This window comes from Epinephelus lanceolatus, chromosome 11 (assembly GCF_041903045.1).
Source record: "Epinephelus lanceolatus isolate andai-2023 chromosome 11, ASM4190304v1, whole genome shotgun sequence".
NCBI lineage: Eukaryota > Metazoa > Chordata > Actinopteri > Perciformes > Serranidae > Epinephelus > Epinephelus lanceolatus.
The window spans coordinates 16,313,722-16,336,156 of record NC_135744.1 but is presented as its reverse complement, the minus strand read 5'-3'; the positions used below and the strand labels follow the sequence as shown (position 1 = coordinate 16,336,156).

The 22,435-nt window shown below is 39.5% G+C and overlaps 1 protein-coding gene across 2 annotated transcripts in view; it reads right to left on the bottom strand.

Moving 5' to 3' along the window:
* Positions 1-22,435, bottom strand: part of arhgef12b (Rho guanine nucleotide exchange factor (GEF) 12b) — a 54,411-nt gene that overhangs the window by 7,765 nt on the left and 24,211 nt on the right. Inside the window, exons 5-33 of one of the 2 annotated variants that reach the window (XM_078172312.1) lie at positions 22,150-22,207; positions 19,939-20,147; positions 17,516-17,593; positions 17,182-17,301; positions 16,656-16,781; positions 14,511-14,636; positions 12,415-12,513; positions 12,083-12,193; positions 10,539-10,637; positions 10,371-10,413; positions 9,117-9,222; positions 8,514-8,651; positions 8,368-8,400; positions 7,824-7,938; positions 7,561-7,666; positions 7,157-7,393; positions 6,816-6,966; positions 6,190-6,359; positions 5,957-6,103; positions 4,622-4,707; positions 3,696-3,821; positions 2,602-2,716; positions 2,380-2,480; positions 2,117-2,194; positions 1,880-1,955; positions 1,625-1,792; positions 1,347-1,434; positions 1,184-1,264; positions 1,012-1,106 (exon numbers count right to left, since the gene is read on the bottom strand). In XM_078172312.1, the coding sequence (XP_078028438.1) occupies positions 1,012-1,106; positions 1,184-1,264; positions 1,347-1,434; positions 1,625-1,792; positions 1,880-1,955; positions 2,117-2,194; positions 2,380-2,480; positions 2,602-2,716; positions 3,696-3,821; positions 4,622-4,707; positions 5,957-6,103; positions 6,190-6,359; positions 6,816-6,966; positions 7,157-7,393; positions 7,561-7,666; positions 7,824-7,938; positions 8,368-8,400; positions 8,514-8,651; positions 9,117-9,222; positions 10,371-10,413; positions 10,539-10,637; positions 12,083-12,193; positions 12,415-12,513; positions 14,511-14,636; positions 16,656-16,781; positions 17,182-17,301; positions 17,516-17,593; positions 19,939-20,147; positions 22,150-22,207 (3,286 nt within the window). The remainder of the gene's footprint in view (positions 1-1,011; positions 1,107-1,183; positions 1,265-1,346; positions 1,435-1,624; positions 1,793-1,879; positions 1,956-2,116; positions 2,195-2,379; positions 2,481-2,601; positions 2,717-3,695; positions 3,822-4,621; positions 4,708-5,956; positions 6,104-6,189; positions 6,360-6,815; positions 6,967-7,156; positions 7,394-7,560; positions 7,667-7,823; positions 7,939-8,367; positions 8,401-8,513; positions 8,652-9,116; positions 9,223-10,370; positions 10,414-10,538; positions 10,638-12,082; positions 12,194-12,414; positions 12,514-14,510; positions 14,637-16,655; positions 16,782-17,181; positions 17,302-17,515; positions 17,594-19,938; positions 20,148-22,149; positions 22,208-22,435) is intronic. The other variant, XM_078172313.1, reaches the window with a different exon arrangement.

The window sequence follows — 22,435 nt, the reverse complement described above, 5'->3', positions numbered from 1 at the left end:
GGCACAAAAAGTGACATCTTGAATCCAAAAGTCAAAATATATTTAGTTCAGAATGAAACAGAGAATTTTTTTTTTTTTTTTTGGTAAATCAAATTAATAATAAACTGAATGTTTCAGCACCAGTTGGGAGTAATGTGTTTCAAAGAACTTTATGAGAACGTAACGTGCTACTGTAATCCAAGTACTTTTGTTGGCAACTAGACATGTAATTGTTAACTTTTTTAAAATAAATAACACAATTACAATTATTGAATATTAAATGGGCTTATTTGTTAATTTTGTCTCGATCATAGCAGACGAAAACAGCATATTCACCAGATTTTTCCCCAGTTATATTTAATATGATTTAAGATAATAATTGATTTAATGTTGTGTGTTTGGGAGGAGGGGAGGAGAAGGTGGAAGGTTGGTCATATCTTAATGTTATTCAGAATGCTGCAGGACCCACAGATGGACTAATGCATCATTAGTGACCCGAACTTAAGTGTATCAGTCAATCAGTCTATCAGCATTAGACGGTAACGACTGCACACAACTGCCAACAATTTGGGCACTGCTGCCCTGGAAATCTGGACGTTATTTTTCCCTCACAGAGATCAAGGATATATATGCTTGTAGTGGTGAGTTGCAGTCTAAGTGCAGGATATGAATTACTGTTAAGGTTAAAGGATAAACCGCAGTGCATTTATGTTTTTCATAAGGCCTATCATGATGAAGATATTACTGTCAAATGTCTAAATGTGTGCAAATATGTATTCTGTTTTTTTGTGCCACTTGTTCATCACAGTTATAACGGGAACAAACACAGATAAAATTTGACAGTTGTCTTGTCCCACTGTTCGACAGCAACACTGAGTAAATCATTATTTTTATATGCAGTGATTGGTAAAGTAATTCAATTACTTTGAAGAAAAAAACGAACTAGTAACTGTAACTAATTACAAATTTTTAGTAACTTGCCCAACACTGTTCATTACTGACAGAACCTTCATCCAACCACAGCTACAGTACCTGAAGAATGGATGCTTCCACTTGATGTGCCGTCAGGATCTTTGCTCGCCTTGGGCATCCCACTTTTGATGATCTCAATAGCGTCTCGCTCAGCACTGAAACACACTCAAATTAGAAACAATACAAAAACACCAGTATCAGTGAGTGAAGGAGCTGCAGTTAGTGGACTCACTCAGACTGAGCTGGAGGTCTGTCTCTGTTGTGAGGTTTGGCCTTCATGGCGTCAGCACACTGTGTGATCAGACACTGCCACCTGCAAGGACAGAGGTGATACAGCAGCAGGATGAGACACAGGAAACAGGTGACGGGAAGTTTGTTTGTGGTGCGAGACTTACGCTCTCTGATCGGACACCGTCTGAGCCATCAGCTCGTAGATCTGAGCCCCGTTTTCAGACATGGACAGCACGAAGAAAGACTTGTTGTCTGATGACGACAACAATGCAACACTGATTACACGCTAACATTGCTAAACATGCTATATTGCACCAAACACAAAGTACAGCTGAGGCTGATGAGTTTTGCAGCTATTCGGTCATTAACAAGTGGACCATAAAGATACAGTGCACTGCAAAATGCATAATATGAAGTATTTTGGAGTGAGCGTAGTTCGTACCAGTTGCCACAGGACGAACCAGGACAGTGTTGAGTTTGATGATGGGGCTGAAGATGTGTTTGGTGTCGGTGGCACTGGCCGGATTCTTGCCGTGGAATTTGAGGACCAGACGCTCGTCCTGTTTCTGCAGTAACACCAGGATGTCCTCCAGGAGGATTGTGTACAGCTCTGAAAGGATGACACTGGTGATATAAAACTGTAACCTGACTTCTTGTATTGTAAATGTTACTCTCGCACACAGGTGAGTGTGTGTACCAATTGTCTTGTCTTTATTGACTTTCCAGGAGAGAGGTCCCTCGTGCACCATCTTCCTCTTGGTCAGGTCCAGATTCTGCAGGACAAGAATCAACTTTCAATATAAAAAATACAACAAACAGCTTCATTGATAACCCTCAACATCTTCCCTTGACTAGATATAGGTCCAGAGTGTACAACAAGAAGGGACCATAAAGCATCAGGCGTACATTTACAACTTCAAAACCAGTTTCTTACCCTCAGCTCCAAGATCATGGGGTTTTCACTCTGTTTGAGTGATGACAGGTCTAACCTTCTCTGATAATCCTCCAGCCTCTGTTGAGAAACAACACAACTCATTAAACACTTGTAAACCCTGGAAATTAGCACAAAAATGTACTTTTTAGCTGTTACGTTGGTTTTAATCTTTAAAAAAAAATCCCCAAACCATGAGCGTAAACTCAAGTATTGCTTTAACCCTAACATATATATATATTTTACAATGATTCAAATGTGTGTACCTGTTTGTTCTCAGCCTCTCTGACAGCCTGGTTGACGTGGTTGAGGATCTTTTTGCAACATTCTCCAGCCCTCTTCACCTTTTCCCTCTCCTCGCCATCTTCTGTGAGGGTATAAACATACATAACAAACAGCTGCTTGATGCACAACATCCAGATCCCTGATAAATCAAGGGCCTGCAGTTATATCAACACCTGTGCAGTTTAGTTAGTTAGTTTAATTACCTGTGTACTTGGCAATATTCTCCAGCAGAAGTGGGTACTTGGTGACTCTCTGCATCTCCACAGGAATGATGTCTTTAAGCTGCAGCCTGCGACACAGACGGTTGCTCTCAGCTTCCTGAAAGAAAAACAATAAGGTAACTCTAACGACAGATTAGCACAGATTAAAACACATTGCGAGCCAAAAGAAAGACATGAAAGTAGGGCTGCCCCTTCATAGTCGAGCAAACGTTAGTCGACCAAAAAGGTCATTAGTCAGCAAGATTTAATTGGTTGCTTAATCGCAGAAGGAGCTGCGCCTTGTCAAAATAAACTGGACCATGTGGGAATTTAATTTGAAAGGACAGACATAGGAAGAGGCCACACTCAGCAGTCAGACAGGACTCAGGTTAATTTCCAGGGCTGGTACCTGCGGTTATTCCACAGGCTAGTTAATAACATGTCGGGCAGGAAATCCAAAGTGTGGGATCATTTTGAGAAGGTGAAGGACGAACCCAAGGTGATATGTAAACTCATCTTCATTGGTCGACTACAAACATGACGTATCATCTGAAACATGGAAGTAGCTACATGCCCATTAGCCCACAGCGTCATTAACAGGCGGCTCGCTCAGTGTGTGACGTGCACTTGTAGATAAAATATAGGCCTATATTAATGAAGGTTCATTAGTACGCTTTTGTATTTCTCTGTAATGTAGCACAGTGTTAACAATGTTACTGATACTATTCTTTCTCACACCTTCAACTCAAACCATTGTGTGGCTTCTGGTGTTGCTTGTGTTATTTCTGAACTTTCTTTATCATTACACAATTAGTTTACACACTCACTGTCTCATCATCATGGGTATATTTCTTATTCACGCTTTTCTAAAAATCCAAACTACTGCCTGTTTTCCTGAATGTAAGAATTCAAACTAATATAAAGAGAGAATGTTGAGACTTCCTTCTGATTAAAATACATTATACATCAAATCCAACTGTCACTCTCTGTCAACTCATCTCCTGCTGTATGTTTGATCTATCATGATTTCCTCAGCACATATTAAACCCTTCTCCTGACAGTGGACTGTGGTTTACTGTACTCTGTTGTTTTCTGACCTGCATGAATAAAGTGAACCGCTGGTCTTTCTTCTTCTTGCTCTTGATGAGCTCCAGTGCAGACGGCTGGTTGCTACAGAAAGTTCCCACTGCTCTTTTGATCTTCTCCTCTTCCTCTCCGCTGAACTGGAATCAATACACAAACACAGCACATTCATATTTGTATTTATTGCAGTATTTACTGCTGCTGACATTTTTACCAAGGTGTCTACAGGTATCAGGCAGTTAAGCTTAATGCTAAGACCCGTATATATATATGGTCTTGTGCAGAGTTAAGTGTTATGGACATTTTGCCAACAGTTAAGTCCAAGTATGAAGCAAAATTACAGTCTTTAGTTCTTTAAAGATTTGTAACATTAGAAATGTGGACTGTTACATAGAAAGGCTTCACCCATTTTCACAAAAAGGAATTAAAAAATGGATAAATGAAATTAGACAAAATGTTTGTAGTAGTTAAGATGTCATAAATTCAAATTTAAGACCATTGACTAACTTTTTAAGGAACTGTTAGACACCCTGTTTTACCCAGAGCAACCTGAATGTATACAACGGTATGACTAGCAATTGTTACATCACCTTTTTTCTGTTGATGAATGAGTGTGTCTGTCAAATAAACTAAGATAATATACAAGCAATCATTATTTGCTGTTAATGCTGTTCGCTGTTATTGCAAACTAACAACTTCACCTGTTGTATTGATAAATTCAGGATTATGTATATTTCCTCAGCTCTTTATCCATCATCAGTCTATGAACTCACATATGAAAATGTGCGTACTGAACCACAGAGCCTGATTCGTCATATTGTAATTGACTTATCGTCCTCTCTCGCAGCTGTCTTTTGATCATAAAGATGTGCCAACATTTCACTTCACCCTGTGCTGAAGCTTTCAATCTGCCCGATGCGTGAATTGAAACTGGTCTTACCCATGCCAGGAGGTCATCTGCGATCTCACCGATCACTGACGTCTCACTCCTCTTCCTGATTGCTGTCATTTGCTCTGTTACAAAAACTGTGGAGCAAAGTGAGAGGAAATTCTGAAACATTCAGTTTCTCTGTGTTGCTGTTGCCACTGACAATTTGGATCATTGCGCTTCATTTCTTTTTTTTTCATTTTACTGTTGCAAAAAACAAAACAGTAGTGACTGTAAAGGTGCAACAGGGAAAAAATATCCAAGGACAGACAAAGAAAATAAGGTGACCTACAGAACTTGTCATGTTACATACGTACAGCAGGTATAGTATGTCAGCATGGTCTGGGAATCTGACTGCGGAGTTAAAATCCAAATTTGCTCGTAATAATAATAAATTATAGTCATAATATGCTTGTGAAGAGCATCGTGTCCTCAGTTTTTGTAGCTTCCTGTTGGATGCCTGCTGCTTATGGTCTGGCACCTGGTCGCCTGGTCACCTGGTCTACCTTTTTGTTAAGTCTAAACATTACCTGTGTGTGTATGTGTGTGTGTGTGTGTAATAATATTAAGTAATTCAATAAGTAATAATGATTTCTGCAACCTAAATTCCTTCTATATTCAGTATCAGAACATCTTGCACTGTAAAAATGATGCAGCTTGAACCGAAAACATTGTAATTGTAATCACAAGGCACACCGACACACCAAGCCAACGGTTGGCTGTGGGTCAAAATCTGCTGCCCTTGTTGGTGCGGTGTGCCACCCATTGTTGACCCTTGTTGGTGCTAGTTGGTCTTTTTCCATGTTATAATTGTTATATAGTTGTTATATGAGGTCAGGTTTTTTTTTCTTTAGCTGTTGAGCTCTTTCGCAGAAATGTTCCTTATGCTTTGTCATACTTTTCACTGGCGCACAGTAAATATGCTGTTTTTTCAGTATCGGATTGTGTTGTTAATGTGCTAACTGGCTAACTAGCATCATGATGGCTTACAGTTTCCCTTTTTGAATGACAATGACAAACAACTGCCATCTGTTGGTGTGGAGAAGTATGCATCCTCTCATGCAGGTGGAGAACATACAAGCTTGTTGGTTCATGTGCAACAGACATGGCAACGATCAGTTTGATGTGTCTGGACCTACAGTGCTATATCAGTGTTCATCTTATTTATGTGTTACTGGATGGGTTCATTAAAAAAAGTTAGGAAAGAAAAACAGCGTGCAACAACAAGTTGAAAGATTTTATCATCACTTGTACGGTTGAAAATTAATATTTTGCGAATCAATTCTATGATTTGTACTCTTTACTCAGTGGCATTCAGGGTAGTAGTGTGTGTTCGAGAGACGTTACCATGCAGCTGAATGATTTCCTCCAGGTTAATAAAGATGTGTTTAATGTCCTCTGGGGGGAGGATACCGTCTCTGTTCAACCTCTGGTAGAAAACACAGTCCATCACCTTCAGCATCCGCAGGTGGGCGCGCTCAGTGTAAAAGAGCTCTGAGTGACAGAGGACATACTGTATATTTATATTTTCTGTCATCTTCAGTTCACACTGTGAAGTCTGTGAAATGTGAGGGACTCACCATTGATGACTTCCTGCCGTTTGATCTCCTGTGGGGTTAAACTTGCCAGGACGCCTCGGCTGACCAGACTCTGCCAGTTCAGAGGGTCCTCTTCACACTCCACCTCACCTCCCTGGTCGTCTTCACTCTGGATGTCGGCTGAACTCACTGCACACTGCACGTCCATCCTACTGCCAGACGGAGACATTATAGGTTATTGTACAGATGTAGTTATCATGCTAATCTTTATTTATTGCACTAAAGTGGCAGAACATTCATTATTTATGTTTAATCTTTACTTAAGCTGACACAATCCATGCATCAAGTTCTCCTACTGTGACAACCATCAATGTAGAGCTGAAATTATTTATTAATGTGCATCTATTTTCAAAACTGATAAATCATTTGAGTCATTTTTCAAGCAATAGTGCCAATAAAAGTGCTGATTCAGGCTTTTTAAAAGGGTGAATTTGCAACTTTTGCTCTGTGAGAGTATGAAGGTTTTAAAAATAGAGTTACAAGCTTCTGTCTGTACTGTACGACATCACTAATAACGTTCTCTCAGCACCCCAACCTGTCCTCTTGGGTCCCTGGAAGAGAGGGACTACAAAAAAAAAAAAAAAAAAATATCCAAACCCTGTAAATACCTGAAATTTTCCTGGTCTTCCTCCTGTAACTGCTCCAGGTTGGAGGGGCTGAAGTCAAACTGAGTGCCGGTTGGACTGGAGACACCATCCTGGTGGTCGCCAGGCTGCAGACCCTCGCCCAGTCTGGGCTGGATGCAGAATGGAGACATATCTGTAGAGTAAAGAGGAGAGCAGTGCAGCACAGAGGAGAAAAAGAAAGTCAGGACTAACTTGGTATGTTGTTCCAAAGTCCATGTAAATAGGAATGTATTTTCCTTTTTTGTCTTTGGTTGCAGTTCAAGGTCTTTGGTTTCCGAATAATATCCCTACAATTCTTTGTTTGAGAAACCGTTATATCTTACTGGAGTCTGAGTCGTGTCCACTGGTATCTGAGGCCTGACCAATGGGTGAGCTAAGTGTGGGGGAGGTGGTGGTGGAGGGCAAAGACTGTGTGCCGGCGTCTGATCCCTCACTGAGCTGATTTCCACGGCTCCGCCCAGAATTTGAGGCAGAGGAGTCGGACTGCTCAGGGATGCCGAAGGCTGGCTGAGGGAGCTGCTTTGGTGAGCGCTGCTTGTTCAGCTCCACGGCCTTACCGACTGCACGCAAACACACGTGTATGCAAGGGCAGAAAAAACACAAGTATTCACAAACACTGATAACATCTACGTACACACTGGGATTATCACCAGTTGCCTCACTCTGCATTAATGGTAGGTATCTGTAAAGTTTCAGTGGTTACTGTAAACTTCAGTTGCCTCCTCACCTGAAGTGGAGTCCACTCTGCTTAGACGCCGAGGCGGGCCGAGAATGCTGGGGAACCGAGGCTTTTTCACCTTCTCCTCGCCCTCCTTCTCAGGCTTGATACTCTTCTGCTTGGTAAAAATTATACACAATTTTCCCTTTTAAATATATACTTGAAGGGCAGCATTGTAAGGCCATTAAAAGCACATGTGATTATGCTTTCATGTGTATGTGTGGGCATGAAAACAACAGAGCATATTTCTGTTTCTGAACAAGGGAACGAACCTTAATCTTGGGCAGAAAGTTGATGCGTGCTCGTTTATGTTCGAGTCCGCGAGGCTCCTTCGCTTTCACCCCAAGGTGCTTCATATAGGTGAGAATCACATACTGCATTGTTTGGCTGTAACATGACAGGAAAAAGTGTCAAGAAAAAAAAAACATCTTATTGCTATCTACTGTGCGGCAAAATTTACACAAATCTGTGGGGTTCAACTGCAAATATCGTTATTATACAACAACGTACTAATGATCCTAATACCTCTAGTACAGCTAGTTTTTATATCACACATAACTTTCTCTATAAACGAGACTCAAACTTCTGTCATAGTGTTGTCCTCTGAGGTATTTTCATGCAATTTATTGTAAATATGATTAAAATTTAAGCACTGAGATGACCCATTTACACTTAAAGATTTATAGATATAGAATTATAGGAGCTCATCAGCAAATTACTGGAACAGAAACTAAAAACTTCCTGAAAAATAAATGTGACATAGACTCTCCTACAGCTGACTGATGACATAACAAAAAAAAAACTTCCTTCACTTACCACTTCTCCTCTTCTGTGGGCTGTGACGTCAACCTGCAACAGGCAACTCCGGGTTAGCACATACACACAATCACACAGGGAAAATATGACTTCAGTATGCTCATGTATGTGTCTTTGTGTTTGTGTGTGTGTGCTCAGAGACTCACAGGATATCCTCTATCTTGGAGAGGATGTGTTCAGCACAGGAGCATTCCTTCTCCAGGGCCTGCTGGTCTTTTCCTCCCTCTGAGTCCAGCTTGGACAGCTCGTCTTCGGCCAGAGTCAGACCCATGCTGCGCTTCTGTCTGCACACGTTAACATAAACATAAACACACAAATAACAATCATTCACATGGGAAACATATGGAGACATGACCTTGTTACATTTAACCTACAACAGCTTTCTGCCAGGAAAACTTTCATGTTCAATCATTATTGTGAGAATGGAAAATTGACAGTAAATGAACTTGGATTTGGACTTCTGCCCACTCAAAGCGCTTTTACACTACATGCCACATTCACCCATTCACACCCACATTCATTAACTGATTGCCAAGGCTACCATACAAGGTGCCACCTGCTCATCTATTAAACATTGACAAGCACTCACACACAGTGCAGTTTGGGGTTCAGTATCTTGCCTAAGGATATGTTGACATCTGGAGCAAAGTAGCCGTGGATCGAACCACTGATCTTCCAATGAGTGGACCTCCTGAGCCACAGCCGCCCCTGATTGTCAAAGAATGGTTATGCGGTTGAGTAATTCTCACCTGAAGTCCTCCAGGTTCTTGTGTAGGTCTGGTAGGAGTGTGTCCTGTAACGCCTGGGTGTACTGTTTGCAGAGCTCCTCCGGGATTAACTCCAGCCTTCGTTTCTCTGTGCAGAGACACACAAAGAAAGAAAAAATGTGTTATCACAGCCATTAACTCTAACTAAGTTAAATGAAATAACCATATGCATTTATGAAACTGATTAAGAAAGCAGGAAAAATAACATATGAAAAGACCATCCATCTATTTGTGTGCCCAACCACTTACCTGACTCCTAATTTGTGGTAAAATATTCTGAGATGCTAGATCTGAAACGCCTGAATGGTATCTTGACATTTTCTTTGTCTGTGTTGTTATAACATTTAATGTTTCCGCTACCAGACACCTGTTCAGTTATAGTGGATCCCAGACTCAGTTTTAAGCACCTTTGCAATCCCTCAAGTTTTCCTAAACAAAAATGATTTAATATGCACTCAGATTTTTACATTAATCAAAAAAAGAGCACTGGTGTCTCTTCGGTACTCAGTGTCAACAAATAATCTGAGCTGATGTATCAGAATCAGTATCAGGAGAGAAAAAGTTGGGTGCTGCGTTCCTAACTCATAGCTTTTTCTAAAGCTTTCATTCGTATCTCATTCCTCATGTTTTTTGTGACCTTCGTTTAGCACCACCATCAGGTCCAAATGTCAATTTAAACACAAGAAATAACAATACCTTAATGACAGATCGTCATAAAATGTACTGATTATACTTATGCTCCTTACAGGTTGAACCCTTTCCATCTCACACTCTCAAACTGTCAATTTTGTACACAAAACATATTTATATAAACATAAATATATCTAATCTATATCAAGATCACCATGAAATTTACAGAGCACAAGACAAAGATCTTACAATAATAATACTAGCTGCAGAAGAGGTGAGTTCATTTATCAACCAGTTCTGCAGAAATATATGAGTGTGAACATTTTATCTTTTGTTTTTTCCAGATAACTTCTATATCCTTTGTAAAAGACTGAGAACACATTTTAAAAACATAAAGCAGTTTAAGTCAGATCAGCTACATTATGAGATCAGTGGTTGATGTTCAAGTCAAGCTTCAGCAGCCAGCTGATTCGTAAGTTGTGTGTAATGTTACCCTGCACGTGATTTTAATTTTTAAAGCATTTGTAAACATGATATTTTTAAGGCATTTCAAATCAATTCACTCAAGACATCTGCATTACATTTAAGTGTCTTCCTATCTCTTACCCAATTCAGCCGCAACTGCCTCTGGCACTGGTACTTTAAGATTCTGGAAAAGACAACCAGAGAAAGAATGAGACATGTCAGCAAATGTAGAAAATATTCAATAAGTCTGAAATGTGGTCAAAAAGAAAAGAAATTGACGGAGGAAGAAAAAGTAAAAGAACAACCCACCGCTGTTCGATCCATAAAGAGTGTGTGAAATTCCATGAAGAAGCGTCGGCTCTCTTTGGAGTTGGTTTGCTTGTGCATGTCAGCGTAGAGATAACAAAGCTAACAGAGGGAAGAAGACAGTCAGAGCTTTAAAATACTGTCAACGTGCACATCCTCAGCTCATTTAGAATATCAGATTGTTTTATGACTTCACTGCCTCAGAAACGTTTTTCAGATCAGAGGTGTTCCACAAGGATCAATGCATGGCCCACTTTATTTACATTCAAACTGTATTTACTCTTTTTTTTTTTTTGGCAAAGCCTTTTACTGTATTCCAGTCGTCATTATGTATGTCACGGTCAGTCCTCCAAACAACTTTTATCATTAGATAAAATTTACTGTAAACACTTTACATTATTCACATAATTCACCATTGACGAGTTGCTTATTAGCATGCATACTAATAGCATATTGGCTCTTTATGAATCCTTATAAAGCACTTATTAATGCCATATTCCAGGGGTGTAAAGATCCATTAATCTGGATTGATATATCAATTCAATGATCAATGATCCAATGTCATTGATGCAAAGTGAAAACATCGATCTATATCGTCATCCTTAGGATAAGCTTTTATTTTGAAAGTCTGTGTCACTGTCAAACAGCGGCAGGCAGATGGCAAGCAGCCAAGAGAAAGACAATGAGGATAACGTTATTTACTCGGGAATAAATCAGCAGTGTTGAAATATTTCAGATTTTGGAGAAAAAAGGGGTCAATAGACAGAGCACATGCCGTATATAAACAATGCCGTTACAAGATAAAACATGTTGTAACGTTACCTGCCTGGACGGCCATCTCACTCCACTAACTTCTCACTACAGCAACATTAGCTGCTCTGTTTCATGTCTTTTTTAAACTATTGATGAGTGAGAAAAAGAATAAATAATACATGGAATTTGTTAAGCTATAAGTAGAGAAAAATGTCCGCTAGCCGCAATGTAAACTGGCTAATGCTAATAATGGGTGACTAGCAAAAAACAACTGTTTTATCAATGAACCTTGACAGTTATTACTGAGCTAAATTTGATACGTATGTTAAATTATGTTGTTGTTTATGTTTTATGGCAGTCTGGGAGAAGTTTGCCTTGCGGGTTTTCAGCCAGATAGGCCAGAAATATTATGAAAAAGATGATGGTTTGGGTTGAAATGAAAAGAACTCTTTTCTCTCCCATTTGCTGTTTTATGTGTGTTCATGGAGTCAGTTCAAAGTAAACTTAACTACACTTAAGCAGTTATAGTTACTTATTTATGTGTTGTTTCCATCTTTTATGGCCAAAAGCAAATAAGAAAGGCATGGCAGCTTCTTTTGTAACTGACTGTTAAATGGGCAGATAATAATCGTATTGTGACAGGCTTTGTAATATCGGCACATACCGTACATTGTATATCGCATATCGAGCTGTTTTCATCCCTGCAAATGGTACACTGGAACAATTAATAACGGTTCTTGTCTGCCTGTTAATTATTATTATACCTCAGTCTGTATTGTGTGTGTGTGATTTACCAAAGGCGCAGGGTCAAACTGCGAGACAACATGATGGAGGAAGACTGCGAGGTGAGCCGGCCGAGTCTTCAGTGAGTCTATACTCTGGAAACAGCTACACAGTCCATTAATCTGACAGAGAGAGGGGGGGGGTCAATATGACAAACTGCTCCCATAACTTCACACGAGCAGTCTGAATTTAATGAAACATGGAGCCCTCGGACGCCTGAGATGACTACATCAGTCATTCAGGGGAGCATAGTGTTTCCTTATTTTCACATTTAAATGTTTATATAGATGAACTTCTTTTCCAATTAGTCCACGAGTTGCTTAAAAAACATTTCAGTAGATACCTGCTCTTGCTGAGAGTCAAAGTAGTCATCTTCTGCACCGATGATCTGGGGATTGAGGAGGTAGGGAGGGCTACCCACAATGCACTGAGCAATGGAGTCCTGTGTGATATATTGACACGGTTATATGCACTAATGGAAAAACTCACACCAGTAATTTTTTTCAAAAAGGCAGGTAGACATGACTGGTGAGAAAATATTCTTACAACTGAATCTGCAATAATTCACAACTGACCCTTCAATAAACCCCAATAGTGACTGTCTAGCTGCTTGTCAAGTCACAAGTTCCTATACAGTCAGGTCCATAATTATTTGGACAATGATACAGTTGTCATCATTTTGGCTCTGTACACCACCACAATGGGTTTTAAATGAAACAATGAATACCTGCTTAAAGTGCAGACTCTCAGCTTTCTTTTAAGCCTTTTTTCAAAAATGTAGTATGAACCGTGTAGGAATGACAACCATTTCTTCACACAGTCCCCCAACTTTAAGGGCTCATAAGTATTTGGACAAACTAACATAATCATCAATTAAACAGTCAGTTTTAATACTTGGTTGCAAATCCTTTACAGTCAATGACTGCCTGAAGTGTTGGACACATAGGCATCATCAGATGCTGGGTTTCTTCCCTGGTGATGCTCTGCCAGCCCTTTACTGTAGCCGTCTGCACTTCCTGCTTGTGTTTTGGGTGTTTTGCCCTCAGTTTTGGCTTCAGCAAGAGAAACGCATGCTCAATTGAATTCAGGTCAGATGATATGACTTGGCCGTTGCAGAACATTCCACTTCTTTGCCTTAAAAATGTCTTTGGTTGCTTTTGCAATATGCTTCAGGTCAATGTCCATCTGCACTGTGAAACATCATCCAATGAGTTTTGAAGCATTTGGTTGAATCTGAGCAGATAATGGTGCCCCAAACACTTCAGCTTTCATCCTGCTGCTCTTGTCAGCAGTCACATCATCAATAAATACAAGAGAACCAGTTCCACTGGCAGCCATACATGGCCATGACATAACAGTACCTCCACCATGCTTCACTGATGAGGTGGTGTGCTTTGGATCATGAGCAATTCCTTCCCTTCTTCCTTCTCTTGTCTTCCCATCATTCTGGTAGTTGATCTTTGTTTTATCTGTCCATAGTATGCTGTTCCACAACTGTACAGGCTTTTTAGATGGTCTTTGACAAACTCTAATCTGGCCTTCCATTTTTAAGGCTAACCAATGGTTTGCATCTTGTGATAAACCCTCTGTATTTATTCTAGTGAAGTCTTGTCTTGCTTACAAGAGCAGCAGGATGAAAGCTGAAGTGTTTGGGGCACCATTATCTGCTCAGATTCAACCAAATGCTTCAAAACTCATTGGACGATGCTTCACAGTGCAGATGGACAATGACCTGAAGCATACTGCAAAAGCAACCAAAGACATTTTTAAGGCAAAGAAGTGGAATGTTCTGCAATGGCCAAGTCATATCATCTGACCTGAATCCAACTGAGCATGCGTTTCTCTTGCTGAAGCCAAAACTGAGGGCAAAACACCCAAAACACAAGCAGGAAGTGCAGACGGCTACAGTAAAGGGCTGGTAGAGCATCACCAGGGAAGAAACCCAGCATCTGATGATGCCTATGTGTCCAACACTTCAGGCAGTCATTGACTGTAAAGGATTTGCAACCAAGTATTAAAACTGACTGTTTAATTGATGATTATGTTAGTTTGTCCAAATACTTATGAGCCCTTAAAGTCGGGGGACTGTGTGAAGAAATGGTTGTCATTCCTACACGGTTCATACTACATTTTTGAAAAAAGCCTTAAATGAAAGCTGAGAGTCTGCACTTTAAGCAGGTATTCATTGTTTCATTTAAAACCCATTGTGGTGGTGTACAGAGGCAAAATGATGACAACTGTATCATTGTCCAAATAATTATGGACCTGACTGTATGTGTTATGTCAGAATAAACAGTCTGTTCTTACATTATTCCTCATTATACTACACTCAAACACCTTTTACAGGATTCAACAGTTTACATTAGTCAGCTAGTTAACTGTCTGTGTGTGTGTGTGTGTGTGTGTGTGTGTGTGTGTGTGTGTGTGTGAGTGTATTACTGTGTCAGGGGTGTCCTCAGTGTCAGGCGATGAGCAGAAGTTGAGGCCGTCTCTGCGGCTGATGTCCGGGCTCTGACAGGGCGTCTCTCTTTTGCCAGGACCCTCTGTGAGGGGGCTGCTGTGCACCTTATACACACAGACAGAAACACACATTAATACACACACTGAACAACACAACACTTAACCCAAATTGATTGTTTAGTCTGGTGCTGAATGCTGGGAAATCCCCCGAGATTGTAAAGTAGGACCATTTCATCCTTATTTATAGAAGATGTGATAAAAGGGGGGGGGGAGGGGGGGGGGGGGGGGAGTTATTACAAAGGAGTCTGTGTAAGCAGTATTTTCAGAGAGGCTTCCTGTTGTAACATTAGATCGTGGGTACTCTTATAGTACATTATTATTATTATTACTAAAAACATTCCACTGTCAACAGCAGCACCTGGTCCATGGTTAGTCTTAAAAACACCATATAACACAAACCACATAGAGTATGAACTTTTTATACTGTTGCTAACATCATAAATAAAATCATGGTGACACTGCATGACAGATTATGAGACAATGGGCCCCTGGGCACAGATATGCAAAGGGCCCCATCGAATCTACTACATAAGAGCAAGACACACTGACTTTGTGGTGGTTTTCTGTCTCTTTGTGGTCATTTTGTGTCTCCTTAAGGTTGTTTATATTTCTTTGAGGTAATTTTGTCTTTATTACTTGTTTTGTGTCTCCTTGTAGTTGTTTTCATTCCCTGTGTAGTTGTTTTGTGTCTCTTTGTAGTTGTTTTATGTCTCCCTGTAGTTGTTTTGTGTCTCTTTGTAGTTGTTTTATGTCTCCCTGTAGTTATTTTGTGTCTCTTTGTAGTATTTCTATGTCTCCTTGCAGTTGTTTTGTCTCTTTCTGGTCGTTTTGTGTATCCTTGTAGTTGTTTTGTCTCTTTGTAGTCATTTTGTGTCTCTTTGTAGTTGTTTTATGTCTACTTGTAGCCGTTTTGTGTCTCCTTGTAGATGGTTTGTGTCTCTTTGTAGTCATTTTGTGTCTCTTTGTAGATGTTTTGTGTCTCTTTGCAGCCTTTTTGTGTCTCTTTGTAATCATTTTGTCTCCTTATAGATGTTTTGTGTCTTCTTGTAATCATCACTTGTTTTGTGTCTCTTTGTAGTTGTTTTGTCTCCTTGTATTTGTTTTGTGTTTCTTTGTAGATGTTTTATGTCTCTTACTTATTGTTTTGTGTCTCTTACTTATTGTTCTGTGTCTCTGTAGTTGTTTTGTGTCTCTATGTAGTCCTTTTGTGTCTCTTTGTAGATGTTTTGTGTCTCTTAGTAGTCATTTTGTTTGTCTCTTTGTAGTTGTTTTGCGTCTAGTAGTCCTTTTGTGTCTCTTTGTAGTTTTGTGTCTCTGTAGTTGTTTGGTGTCTCTTTGTAGTCCTTTTGTGTCTCCTTGTAGTTGTTTTGCATGTTTTTGTAGTTATTTTGTGTGTCTTTGTAGTTGTTTTGTGTCTCTTTACAGTTCCTTTGCATTTCTTTCTTGTGTTTTTGTGTCTCTTTGTAGTCATTCTGAGTCTCTTCCTGGTCAGTACTTTTTAAGTTGAGTTACATTTTGCAGGTGAAGGCCAGGGGCCCCTCTGACACTTTGGGCCCCTGGGCCTATGTCCACTAGTCCCTTTCAGTAATTCTTCCATATGACATTGAAGTTGAGAGGTGTTTAGGGAATGGATAATCAACCTAAAGCTTTTACTGATGTATTATACATTAATATCTTTATTATTTTAAGGATTATTTGATTGTAAACTGTCAGAAAACAGTTTGTAAGGACACATTTTCAAATTGCTTGCAGTCTAAAACCCAAATATATCAGAATTACAATCATATTAAACAGAAAAAATAAGATCCAACCAGTGAATGTTTGGTATTTTTGCTTGATCAATGAAATTAACAAATAATTACTTGTCATTACTAATTACTCACTGTCTAGAATTTTCTACACTGAAACACAAACGAAGCAACAAAGTATTTAACCATCTGCCAACACTGTCTTGAGCAGCTGGCACGAAACCATAACAAAACCAGACTTAACAAAGTAAGTACAGAGTGCTTCTGGGTAATGTGGTTTACCACACTAACTGCAGAGATCTGTCATTATACCCACAGAGTTATTGTTGGTCAAAGGCCCATCGTTAGCACTGTCACCACGGGTGGATATGGTCTGTTCTTTCTGAGGGGGCCTGCCGTCCCCCTCCTCAGCCTCACCATTCCTGGACCCAGTGGCTCCATCCTGAGACACACACATAACAATTACTTCACTCTCTTATCAGCTACAAGCCTGCAGTGACCTGTGTTAATGTAAAGTCTGTGGACGTGACGGAGGAGTCAAAGCTTAATTTAGACTTCAGAGAAGAAAATGTCGTCCAAATTGAGAGAGTTTTGACACATATTGAGTGGTGGTAATGGTTATTGGTCCATGGATAAATGAGATTTAGCAGAATCATTTCCGTAAATCTCTTTTAATCTTACAGTTATGGCCATTTTGACTGTGGATCATGCTAAGTTTTAAACTGTGGTTTATCAATAACAAAGTAATTTCTGTCCTTAGTTTTGGTCAGGTATTTCTTTAGGTCAGAAAAAAGAGTTTGAAAGGATCTTGGTAAAAATGCAGTTAGGGTTTAGTTTTCTACCTGTAATGCTGCTGCTGCTTTGCTGAGCTGCTCCTGCAGCTGTAAAATGTGCTTCTTGGCCTCTTGGACCTCCTTCAGTAGTTTAGGCCGAGGGTTTCTGCTGTACTCCTCCTCCTTTGCCTTAACACAAATAAATCCCAAAGTATAGCAGACATAAGCCACACATGAAAAGTGTGTTCAAAGATCTCTTGACTTCTGGGTCAAATGTGTAACCAATGGAAACACGATACATAATCAGAGTATTCAGGAGTTGGTAACATACTTTTTATATAATTTTCTTTACTATCACTGTGTCTAAGGAAATACAGACAGTCTCATGGCATCATACACACACCTGTAGGTCCTGTTGCTCCTTAGTTAGCATCTTTTGCAGGATGTCGGCCTTCTGGTTGTGCATGGTTTTGTTCTCATCCTAGAAGAGAAAATAACGAGGCAACACTGAGCCAAAAGAGCCAAAAATCAGTTGAAAACACACCATTAGATGATTATTCCTGTAATGCCAAATGTGAATGAAGGGGACTTCAAGAAAAACACAAAAGAGAAGTGATACTATTAAAATGAAAGTGAAAAAGAAAAAAAAGGGAACAAGGACATTAATAAATAAATATGATTGACTTGAACATTAACAAAATTAACTGTCATTCAGTGCATGTCTTCAAATTTAAGTATTAGAACTGAATGAAAAAGAAAAATGTCACGGTGCAAATAAGGAGATAATTTTAACAAGGAACAAATAATTTACAGGTATTTCAGATTTTATGAAACCAAAGTCTTTAGTTTGACATGTTAAGTGTTACAGAGAGGACAAATTGTTGACACAGTGCAGCAGGTTTGGTGAAAACTGGCAGAAATGCACTGTAAATGGAGCTTAAAAATAATGAGCTGCGTGGGTTGCATCAGTCAGATAAGCTGCTGATATCATGAACCTCATCACAGATAAAAGTTACAGAGCAGGGAAGTTATAGTTCAGCACTGAGATACAGCAAACCTTAATATTTTAAAAATAAATAAATGTCTGTCCTGCAGTACTTCACTTGTAAAATACGTGAAATGAATATTTATTATTATATCCTATATTTCTGCATTACTGTATACATCAGCAGGTGATTGTGATTCTGCAGGACTCCCTTATAATTAGATTTTACTCACCAGTACTAATTTATAGACTGAATTATAATCTGCATTATTCATCTAGATTATCGAGAAGAAGTTTAAACACTTCAATTTGTGTAACATTGCACTGCTGGACAACATGATATAAACAGATGTTATATTGTAATCTGTTTTAAACACATTTTCCTGGAGAAAGCTTACTTAGCTTATCATATAAAAGCTTATATAATATCCCTTTAAGGAATTATATTCCTTTATAGTGGCCTTATTATCCTGCAGGCATGAAGTCACCCAGATGGTAATCTAGTCTTTTTTGCATGCTTTCAGACCCCTGACACAGAGAAATGATTGCTCATAATCAGATAAACAATTTTCTGTATTTCTGTATTTTTCTAAACGTCAGACAGGTAAGGTGTTACTCAAGGACTTTATAATATTGACAGTGATAAAAAGTCCAAACTGTGTTTTCTCTGGAAGAATCTAAATATTTTTTAGTGAGTTTTCCCGTTTTACTGCTTGCTATTGGGGCTCAAAATATTTGCAGTAGTGGCATTATTGTGCAAGAAATATGGAAGTGTATCTCCATCTTGAATGTACCTTCTTTAATCACTTAATGTAAAGTTAAATAAGGCAGATGGTAATAATGGAAACAGATTTTTTTAAAGCTACTAAAGATGTTAAAATATGACTACAAATATGGAGTTTGGAAATGGGTTTAAAACAGGCCTACAGTACTTTAAATTCTTCAATTCATCTTTAGCTCATGATATTTATCTATTACTCAGTATCTTATACATTCACACATCATTATCTTATCCGTCTTATTTGGTCTTGTGTGTATGTAGTGATGGAATTGTAACAGATTTCTAAAAGTTTCCTTGCTTTGAGAAAGTTAAAATTGTTTTTAAAAAACAAAATCAGACATTAAGTGTCTGTTCTTCATACTTAACTTTTTATTCATAGTCGAGAAGAGAACTTCACATCAGATCAGATGAGGTTATTCTCTCAGTTTGCTCAACACAATTTTTAGACATAATAATAATAATGCTAAAACAAGTGTGATACAGAAAACAGTTGTGTACAGGGCCATGGTCAGGTGGAATTCATTACCAGTGCATATTGTTCAAGAGAATATTAAGGAATGTTTTAAATTTAAGGAACTATGAGTGAATCATGTTTGTAAATTATGGAGATGGTGTGATAATATTACATATAAATAGAAACCCCCAGGGAAGATTATGAGATATGTTTTTTAACCATATTTTCTTGGAATTAAATGTGTGAAAGCAAAGGATGGATAATATATGATTCAAGGTCAGTCAGACAAGGATTTATGTTTATCAATAATTACTGTTTAGTAAGTGTGTTTTAAGGTATGTGGGTAGACCCCAAGAAGAATAGTCAGTGTTTATGCTGGTGCTACTGGGGATACAAATAAATAAATAAAGAAGTAAATAAAGAAGTAAAGAAAGAAAGAAAGAAAGAAAGAAAGAAAGAAAGGTCTAATTAGGATATTTTGAGGTTTTGTATTTATCTGCACGCTGCCCTCACCTATTAGTGAGAGATAAATGTTGTATGATAAAGTCGTCCCGTCCTTTAATAAAGAGACACAGCTCTGTTGGCACATTCATTCTTCTACCTTACCCCATCAGGCAGAGAGGAGGTGCTGTGCTCCTGGAGGCTGCACTGCTCCCCACCTGGCAGAGCAGGTGAGTGGGGCGCTGAGACAGATGAGGGTGGGCTGAGCTCTGCCCCTTCCCCCTTGTTGTTTTCCTCCTCGTCATCCTCCTCCAGGGAGATGTGAGGAAGCCCTGGAGGCCTCCCCAGCACTGTCAGGGCTACATAGGAGCCCGCTGCCAGAGAGGAGTCATGGGAAAGGAATGAAGGGAGGGTGAGGAGAAAGAACAATGCTGCTACGTTTATAAAAAGCATCCGAGCCACCGTGAAGATCTGATCAGCAAAACCAGCTGAGAGAAGAAAAACATTTGACCACATGAAAGGAATGGAGAGAACAAGATAATGTTTCTATATTATGTCATGCATTGTAAGTCTTGTCCAAACCAGCTGTGCACACATGTGAACGGGAAAACCCCGAGAAGTGGAGGTCCTAATCGCTAAAACTCAAAGAGCTGTATGACTGGGGGCATGTTTGACTCAGCCCATCACAGTCAGTCAAAATGTGGACTTCATGGCTGCTGTTGCTAAAACAAATGGCTGCAAACTGTAAAATCAAGCTCCAGAGTTTCAAACACCCCTCTACAAATGTGTGGGTGACGTCACAGATGGTGTGTCCATGTCTTTCGACAATGTTTGCCCCTCACACAGAATGATTACTAACCACTATAACGCTTGCTTTAGCCCTATTGCCACCAAGGTAACAAATATATTCTAAGGCCTTGATCACACTGAGACACTTTGCTAGAAATGCATTGCCAGCAAAACCTTTTTTTCTAAGGTGTGCAAGCAGCTTTTAGATTTGCAAAAAAGTGAATATATTCTCTACTTTTCAGCAAGGTGCAGAGTAGTACTGTTTGTCAATGTCCCACTTGGCCAAGGCAGCCAATCAAATCAAGCAAAAGGTGGGATCTATAACTGTTTTGAGGCTGGTAAATCTGGTGGGAACAGTGGGACAATGTCAAATGCAGACAGAAGATTGATTTTAGATGTATTCAGAGGAGCAGTATGTAGGATTTAGTGATATCTAGGGGTGACGGTTGTAGATTGCAATCAGCTGAAACTTCTCCCATGTGCGAAGCGTGAACTCCCAGTTAGAATTCCTTATGTATTCATCATTCCGGCAGAAGTCTCTTCCTCTCCAAAACAAACAGACCAGGTAATTTAAACCGGTAAAAATACTGAATAAAGTAGTTTCACGTTACAAATGCAGCTGTCTGACCAGGACTCTCTGGAAGAAGAGATCTTGTATCTCAATGGGACCTTCCTGGCTAAAAAAATTAAACAAATAGTGTTTCTTCCATGCCATTGGGCTCATCGCAGACAGTCTACTAGCCCAGCACCTGCTACTGTGTGTTCATCTTTTTTTGGATAACTTTGGATCAAGACATTCAGGAGGTTTTTAATGGGAGTTGAATTATCCACAGAGATCTTATCCTGTCCAAAACAAATGGACCAGATGGATTTAAATCAATTAAAATACTGAAAAAAAGCAGTTTTGTGTTAAAAAAAGTGCTGTTTGACTTGCTACAGGGAGGCTGCTAAATACGGAGGCCGTCGCAAAAACATGAGTGGCCCTCTCTAGAGCCGGTGTTCGGTTTGTAGCGGTGAATCATGTCGGATTCTGTGGATGAGGCCCCACTCCCTATGTAGATACAAACAACTCATTCTAAGGTAACAAAATCACCATTACACCATTTCTGGACACTGAACCTTTCATTACAATAAAGGTCACCCCAATATTCTAATACTAACCGGGGAGTGCGTGCATGGAGTTGCATGAGCAGCCAGGTAAATGTCTTAGGTGAGTATGATGCCATTTACTATGCTGCTAAATAGGCCATCCAACTAGCAAATCAGCTGTTGAGACCTATGACATATGTAAGGGAGAAGGGAGGATTCATATCTCATGTCGCGATAGTTTCATGTAAGCTACTGTCTTTTAGTCAGAGAAAGAGAGAGACCAGATTTAGAGGGGTGCATGGAGGACACAACAGGAGATCAGTTTGAGTGTGTTTTTCCTTAGATCACATTGGGTCGCCAAGTTGCGCATGCAGCCCCATTCTACAGGCGCACCATGCTGTTTTAGCCCGATGTGTCTCAGTGTGATCCGGGCCTTAATGTGCCATCAAAATGACGTGATGGAGTAAACTAAAAAACTAACTAGAAATGCGTACTTACATTTTATCAGCTTCACAACCTCTATGTGGTTTGAATGTGTGACCAACGTCCCATTAACCTGTCAGAAAAGAAAAAGCATTGGGAGAGAATTTTTTAATATTCGACCATGGCATATTGCTGAGGTCAAGGCTGGTGATAGTCTGTAGCTTTGTTGTCAACAATCCAACAAAAAACCAAAACCAACAACACATTTGTAGGGCACTTATTTGAGCAGCAGATTTGGTGTACACATGGTGTATTTGGGATCAACTCAAATAAACTAAATGAAATAAGATTCTTTTTGAAA